We start from the raw sequence: 8,578 nt of genomic DNA on the forward strand, positions 1-8,578 counted from the left end.
CTTTTATTAATTATTATCACCAACAATATATGCATTACGCCTATTTCACTTTTTGAATATTTCTTTTCCATTTTTAGACATTCATTTTGTTTTTTCATTTTGTTTTCTACATTATTAAATGTTTCATAGGAGTGTCCGAGTTTATGTAATTTTGAAGTGATGTAGCAGTACGCAGAAAGATGGATTCTTTGTTTGGTGGGAAGAATGGATCTACGACTCCATTTAAATTAAGGGTATGGGATGATGAGAAAATCAAAGGTCTAACTTGGACTTAGAAATTACAGATTCTTTGAAAGGAGAGAAATTGAAAGTTTTTTTTAGAGAGAGGAGTTAGAGAGAGAGAACTTAGAGAGAGAAAGGGAAAGATAGAGAGAGGGATGGTAAGGAAGGGGATAATGGTATTTTAGTAATTTTGTAAGGAAGAATGACATTTTAGTAATTTTATAAGAAGTGGGTCCCACTTTTTTAAATGGGTGGATAAAAAATGCTGAGGTGGCACGTTGACCAGGCGTTGACCGGTCATTTTTACCTGCTATACACCAAAGTAGGAGGTCACCTATAAGTTCGTATATATTAGTGAGACAAATTGAAGGTTGTACACCAAAGTGTGAAATTGAATAAAGGTTGTACACCATTGATGAAATTTACCTCAATTATCTCTGTATAATCATCTTATAGATTTAATTGTTCTTGAAATTTATGATATTGAATTAACTCAGTCAAATCTATTTAGGTATTTCAGGCTAATTGTGTTACGAACAATCAAATTTTTCCGTTTCAAAGTCGAAATCAGGATTTCAATTTAACTATAATCTCGTATTACACTTCTTAATTTATGTTAGAGAAGTTAATTTTTCTATTAAAGCACCTAATTATTCCCAAATTGTGATAGTTTTTTCTGTTGTGCTATCAGAACTTAACAAGGAATATCTGTTCAACTGCAAATGGATGAAGAAGGGATTACAAAACAAGAGGCTGTGGTGGAATTGTTCCCGGAGGATATTGTCATAGAAATTCTGTTGAAATTGCCGGTGAAATCTCTTTTGAGATTCAAGACAGTCCGCAAGTCTTGGTATTCCATTATAAACTGTACCAAGTTCATAAAGAAACATTTAAATCTTGTTCATGCTGCCCGTTACAATCAGCACAAGAATTTCCTTGGCCTTGTTGTTCCAGATAAGTATGCATCTTATCCCTATGTTTCATACAAAGAAGATTTCGATGGCATTATACATGTTAAAGAATTTGATTTTCCATGTAAGCTTTTTGATGATCATGAAAAAGTGCTTCCTATCAAATTTTGCAATTCTTGTGATGGATTAATATGCTTCGCTTTTGTTGAAGATAATAGGATACTCATATGGAATCCATCTCTTCCAACATAGTATAAGATAATACAATCCCAACGGATTTCAAAATTTAGAGCAGTTGCAATGGGTTATGATCCTACCTCTGATGATTACAAGATTGTAGAAGTCCCTGGCTTTTCCGACATTGATGAAAATTACTTTTTTGTCGAAATTTGTTCATTGAAAAGCAGTTCATGGAGAAGCCAGAAAATATCTAAAAGGAATTTGATTGGTTGTTGTACTGGAAGGTTAATTTATGCAAAGAATTGTCTCCATTGGAGGTGTTACGTTGAAGACGAACTCCTCGACTCTATAATATATTTTGATTTGGCGGAAGAAAGTTTGGATTATGTGAATTTTCCTTCAAAAAATTTGATCCGTCCAGTCTTAATAAATTACAAGGATTCTATAGCACTTGGAGGGAAAAACGCTGAAGGCCAGCAAGAACTATGGGTTCTGAAAGACAACTGTGGTATGAAAAGCTCATGGAACAAAATTTATTGTGTTATTGATATTTCCCTTCATTCTGTCGCTACTTTAGCTTTAGGTTGAATGGAGAAATTTTGGTCATGATAGGGAAAGGTGAACTTGCCAAATATGACGCAAAAGATGGCTTCGAGCTTGTTGTTGTTAAGGACGATAATATTACATATAATGAGGAGTGTTTTTACTACTTTTGTGCGTCTCCATACATTGAGAGTTTAGTTTCACTGAGACGGTTGCAGTAGCTGAGAATTAGGCACTTGGCGTTTCCTAACGTGTAATAGAGTGCTATATGTATCTTGTTTATGTTGTTTTCTAGTAATTAGGCAGTGTTTATGTTGTTTATGGTAACAGATGGATGCTTAATTTTCTACTTGCAACACATTAATTCTGAAAAGGTACAACAGATTGATGCTTGATCTGTTTCCGACACATTCTTCATCTCGCTTTAATTTCCCTATCCACTTGTCTTCTTTGATGTGCTTCCGAATTACGTGTGCACCTGTTTTCAAGCTTTAATAGTCTGAATAGCAGTATATGTCGTCCTATGAATGCAATATTTTTCACATGGACCTGATGACCACGTGAATTTGGTCATTTACCGTTAGATGTAGGCTGATTAAATCTAAGCCTTAGGATGCTTTGAATATCTACTTTAGGATTTTAATCAGTCTACATCTAACGGTGAATGACCAAATTCACTGTGGTCATTAGGGTCCATGTAAACACTACTGCCTATGAATGTCATCGACTGTTGGAAAACGCTTAAAGGTTACCATCTTCATTAAGGCAGGTTCTAATTCATCTAACAATAAACAATTGGTCCGGAACTACACCGAGCTTCCCAATGCCCGTTTCCTTATCTCCTTTTCCATCATTTAAGGTTACAACATTGAAACGCTAGTCTGTAGCCGGAGAAAGATGACATTTTGGTAGAAACAATGTGCATTTTGGTTCAGTTTCTTAATTAAACTAGTGATAGCTTGATAGATGCTTGATTGTCTCTGGTTCCCATTTCATTGCTACACATTCTTCGTCTCGCCTCAGTTTCCCTATTGGGTTGTTAAATACCGTTCCCAAATTACTTATCACCGTCCCCATTTGGACTTTTTTGCCTTTCTCATAATTTTGATAAAAATACTGAAAATTCTCTCTTTAAAATCATAAACCCGAACAACAATAATTGAAATTATAAAAATAATTGATGTGTGACAACCCGAACCTCGGAAATGGATGATTACAAATGGAAACGTTAAAATTTACGTTTGTTTATCAAAGAACTTATGAAAATAATATATATTTTTTGAAAACGATTTTACATTTTTCGTCATAAAAATTAAACGATTTAATATTTTTCGTCATTAAAATTTTTACGATTTTGCATCGGTCAAAATTTGGCCAAAATGGATGTGGCATCCGTTTAGGCCAAATTTTGGCCGATTCTCTAAAAAAAAAAATCAGTTTTGAAAAATAATTATAAAAAAAGCAAAATTATCCAAATGGAGACGGTGATAAGTAATTTGGGAGCGATAAATAGCAAAACTTCCTCCCTATCCACTTGTGTCCTTTTGAATTAAATGCAAATGACACACTTTAATATATATTAATTACATATAATTAATTTAAAACTATTTTTATAAATTATATATGCAATTATAAACAAATAAAGTTAATTCAAAATAATAAAATTAATATCTAATAAAACATTATTACTAAATAAAAAATATAAAATCACAATAAATCATATAAAACAACTAACTTATACAATTAACAAAACTAAATTAGAAACTTTATTAAAATAAGACAATCAATTTTTTTAAAAAATTTGCGCAATGCGCTTACATTAAAGAAGAAAGAAAAATCCCACCAAACCCGGATGTGATTCGAACCCATGACCTCCAAAGGCATAGGTAAGCTCTCAACATTAAAATAAGACAATCAATTATTTTTCTAATAATTCAATTAATCATTTCATTTCCTTCAATATTTTCATTGTTTTAATCAATTTTTTCGACCCTAAACGTTTTTTAATGTTAATAAATAAATAATTAAATTAAGGGTTATATATTGGCTCTGTTTAGGAAAGAGACGTTTGTTGGTAAAATTAGAGGTTTGAACCACTTTAGATGTTTTAACTAATTAAACCTCTAATGACCTCTAACGACAGTGTTTGGTGAAAAAATGTTTGAAAAAACTTTTTGGATTCAAACCTCTAATTTTAGAAAAGTTAATTCTAAGAGCTCTTTCAATTAGTTTATTGCTCAATCTTTTTTAATGGACGTTTTACCCCTAAATACTACCATTTATTTTAATAAATGTTATTTTTTTCCTTTTAAATATAAAACATTATAAACATATTCATCTAGCTATGTTTTAATAGTAAATGTTATTTAATAAATCTAAGTTTATTATTATGTTTTTGAAAATTATATTTCTATTCAAAATTATATGAATTAAAATATTAGGTTTTTGTTTTAGTAAAATATTAAATTATTAATTAATTCGTATATATTAAAAAATATATTATATAATATTTAAGATAATATTAGCCATCTAAATCTAAATTTTTTTCATCAAACATTTATGATTATAAATGAAAATCTCATTTTTATTAGTAAAAACTTAAAAATAATTTGATTGTTTAATTATATTTTTATGTATTATAAAAGACCTAAGTTATATATAACATGTTTTTATGCCATTTTTTTAGAATGTAATTAAGAATATGGATTATTAAAAAAATTCATAAAATATGAATATTTTTATTTATCATTTTAAACAAACAGCTATTAACAATCAATTAAGTTTTATTAAACAAGTTTTAGATAAGCTAGTCAAATTAAAGGTAATAGAAACTATATTAGCTATCAGCTGTTCCATAGAAAATAGAGATAAGATAATAAAATAGGCCTATGGTTTTTTTAGAAAAGTATCAATTTAGACTCCACGTACAAAATAATATCAATATAGGCTTAACGTTTAAAAAATGTATCAATTTAGGCATCAATAACGGATTGGACACGTCATTCCTATTACTCTATTAAGTTTCGATTTCTCCCTCCACATATAATCGACAGAACTTAATGGAGTAATATCAATGATGTGTCTCGTTCCATTATCGAGGTCTAAATTAGTATTTTTTTTAAACGTTAAATCTATATTAATGTTATTTTGTACGTGTATCCTAAATTGATACTTTATTAAAAACAATAGACATATTTTAGTATCCTATAAAATATTTGAAAGTTATCCCTTTTTATATAGAGGAAATTACATATAAAATCAATTTTCATTTTTATTTTACAGTTTTAATAAACTTTTTATTGTTTTTTATCATTTCCTATATTTTTTTTAGATTTTTATCATTTTATCATTTTTTATTTATGCTTTTGTCATATTTCAGTTATTTTAGAAAGAAAAAAAAAACAGCAGTTGCAACTTGCAACGATTTGATCATAAAAACCTTTTTTTTTTTTTTTTAAATATGTGACATTTTAATAAATTCTTTGTAGAGTTTTAGAAAGTGGTAAATACTCTACCAAATCATAACAGTTATGTAACTTACCCTTTTATATAGAGAAATTCAAAAGCCTACTGGCCCACCCAGCTTCTAAGACTACATATATGTTTCGTAATAGGCTCGGTCCGGTCCAAATCCGCTTAGGTCCGCATATAGAGTAGGTTGGGCTTGGGATTTGTCTACCGGCCCGAAATTTTATTAATAATTTTAATTTAATAACTTTTATATTTTAATAAACTTTATATTATAAAAATAAAATTTTTAAATTTCTTCAACATAAAAATTTCCAAACCATATATTTTTTAGAATTGGTGAACATGTACATATTTTTGTTACTATTTTATTTATTACTATAAAAAAAAGTATTTTTTATTATTTAGGATTGCGTTAATGGATTTTTATTGAAATAATCCTCTAAAATTTAGTTTATTGTATTTTATTATTTATGTTTATAGTATAATTTTTTAGTTTAATTTTGATTTTCAAAAAATACAAAGGTATTAGTTGGGTCGGACTGGATTGGGCTTGGGAATTAGTTCTTTTAGCTTGGCCCAGCCCGACCCGAGCCCAATGTAAATATAGTGCGGGCTTGGACAAAGTAATTATGTGACAAGTCCGGTTAGACCCGGCCCAAGCCCAGCCCGACCCAGCCCATGAACAGGTCTGGCCCAACTGATATTATGTTGTACAAATAAACAAAGAGAATGATGGATTTATCACAAGTTTGTTGTGAATGGAAACCTAAACTCGAATGCCTAGAAACCTTCCATTAAAGCTGCTTCTCCATCTTCAAGGTATGATTTCTTGAAATTTATGATCTTGAATTAACTCAGTCAAGTCTATTTAGGTATTTCAGGCTAATTTTGCTTAGTTTTCCCGTCCTCAAGAGTCAAGTCGTTAAGTTTAAGAACAATCCCAGTTTTTCTGTTTCAAAGTCGAAATCAGGATTTCAATCTAACAATAATCCCCTATTAAGTTCTAGTTATGCTCTTAATTTATGTTCTAGTTATCTAATTCTAAGGCCTTGTGCATTTTGTTAGAACAATTAATTTTCCTGTAGGGCACTCAATTATCTCTGTATAATCATCTTATAGATTTAATTGTTCTTGAAATTTATGATATTGAATTAACTCAGTCAAATCTGTTTTAGGTATTTCAGGCTAATTGTGTTACGAACAATCACATTTTTCCGTTTCAAAGTCGAAATCAGGATTTCAATTTAACTATAATATCCTATTACACTTCTTAATTTATGTTAGAGAACTTAATTTTTCTATTAAAGCATCTAATTTTTCCCAAATTGTGATAGTTTATTCTGGTGTGCCATCAGAACTTAACAAGGAATATCCGTTCAACTGCAAATGGACGAAGAAGGGATTACACAAACAAGAGGATGTGGTGGAATTGTTCCCGGAGGATATTGTCATAGAAATTCTGTTGAAATTGCCGGTGAAATCTCTTTTGAGATTCAAGACAGTCCGCAAGTCTTGGTATTCCATTATAGACTGTACCAAGTTCATAAAGAAACATCTAAATCTTGCTCATGCTGCCCGTTACAATCAGCACAAGAATTTCCTTGGCCTTGTTGTTCCAGATAAGTATGCATCTTATCCCTGTGTTTCATACAAAGAAGATTCCGATGGCATTATACATGTTAAAGAATTTGATTTTCCATGTAAGCTTTTTGATGATCATGAAAAAGAGCTTCCTGTCAAATTTTGTAACTCTTGTGATGGATTAATATGCATCGCTTTTGTTGAAGATAATAGGATACTCATATGGAATCCATTTCTTCCAACAGAGTATAAGATAATACAATCCCAACGGATTTCAAAATTTAGAGCAGTTGCAATGGGTTATGATCCTACCTCTGATGATTACAAGATTGTAGAAGTCCCTGGCTTTTCCGACATTGATGAAGATCACTTTTTTGTTGAAATTTGTTCATTGAAAAGCAGTTCATGGAGAAGCCAGAAAATATCTAAAAGGAATTTGATTGGTTACTGTACTGGAAGGTTGATTTATGCAAAGAACGGTCTTCATTGGAGGTGTTATGTTGAAGACGAACGCCTAGACTCTATAATATATTTTGATTTAGCGGAAGAAAGTTTGGATTATGTGAATTTGCCTTCAAAAAGTTTGACCCGATCAGTCTTGATAAATTACAAGGATTCTATAGCACTTGGAGGGAAAAACTCTGAAGGCCAGCAAGAACTATGGGTTCTCAAAGACTACTCTGGTATGAAAAGCTCATGGAACAAAATTTATCGTGTTATTAATATTTCCCCTTCATTCTGTCGCTACTTTAGCTTTAGGTTGAATGGAGAAATTTTGGTCCTGAGAATGAAAGGTGCACTTGCCAAATATGATGCAAAAAATGATAGCTTCGAGCTTGTTGTTGTTAAGGACGATAATATTACGTATAATGAGGAGTGTTCTTACTACTTTTGTGCGTCTCCGTACATTGAGAGTTTAGTTTCACTGAGACGGTTGCAGTAGCTGACAATTAGGCACCTGGCGTTTCGTAACGTGTAATAGAGTGCTATATGTATCTTGTTTATGTTGTTTTCTAGTAATTAGACAGTGTTTATCTTGTTTATGTCGTTTATGGTAACAGATGGATAGATTCTTAATTTTCTGCTTGCAACACATTAATTCCGAAAAGGTACAACGGATTGATCGATGCTTGATCTGTTTCTGAGTTCCAATTTAATTACCACACATTCTTCATCTCGCTTTAATTTCTCTATCCACTTGTCTTCTTTGATGTGCTTCTGAATTAAGTGCAAATGGCGCACCTGCTTTCAAGCTTTAATAGTTTGAATAACAATATCTATCGACCTATTAATGTCATCGACTATTGGCAAACGCTTAAAGGTTACTATCTTCAGGAAGGCAGGTTAAAATGATCCAAAAATGGATCCGGAACTGCATCGTTCGGTTCTGAGTACAGCACTGAGCTTCCATATGCCCGTTTTCTGATCTACTTTCATCATTTGTTAAGGTTACAGCTTTGAAATGGTATTCTGTAGCAGGAGAAAGACCTTTTGTAGTGATCAAATGTGTCATTTGAACATCAAAGCAAATATATGTACTTGTGAGACAGAAAGATTGGATACAGATTTTGGATTCATATATACACATATATAGGGATAAAATGGTGCAATTTTACCCCTAATATTGGAAGTTAAGAGTAATTTTACCTCTAACATCTAAAATGATGCAA

At 31.1% G+C, this 8,578-nt stretch overlaps 1 protein-coding gene across 2 annotated transcripts; it reads left to right on the forward strand.

The window, feature by feature from the left end:
* The first annotated feature begins 6,071 nt into the window (after nucleotides 1–6,071).
* LOC136234229 (putative F-box protein At1g47790) lies at nucleotides 6,072–8,048 on the forward strand. 2 transcript variants are annotated; one of them, XM_066024021.1, is made up of 2 exons: nucleotides 6,072–6,146; nucleotides 6,662–8,048. In XM_066024021.1, the coding sequence occupies exons 1-2, from the start codon at nucleotides 6,104–6,106 to the stop codon at nucleotides 7,849–7,851; spliced, it is 1,233 nt and encodes a 410-aa protein (XP_065880093.1). In that variant the 5' UTR covers nucleotides 6,072–6,103; the 3' UTR covers nucleotides 7,852–8,048. The 2 variants fall into 2 exon arrangements, with proteins under 2 accessions (XP_065880093.1, XP_065880094.1); XM_066024022.1 differs by having other exon boundaries at nucleotides 6,081–6,146; nucleotides 6,683–8,048.
* Nucleotides 8,049–8,578: the final 530 nt, after the last annotated feature.

Source organism: Euphorbia lathyris, chromosome 6 (assembly GCF_963576675.1).
Source record: "Euphorbia lathyris chromosome 6, ddEupLath1.1, whole genome shotgun sequence".
NCBI classification, from domain to species: domain Eukaryota; kingdom Viridiplantae; phylum Streptophyta; class Magnoliopsida; order Malpighiales; family Euphorbiaceae; genus Euphorbia; species Euphorbia lathyris.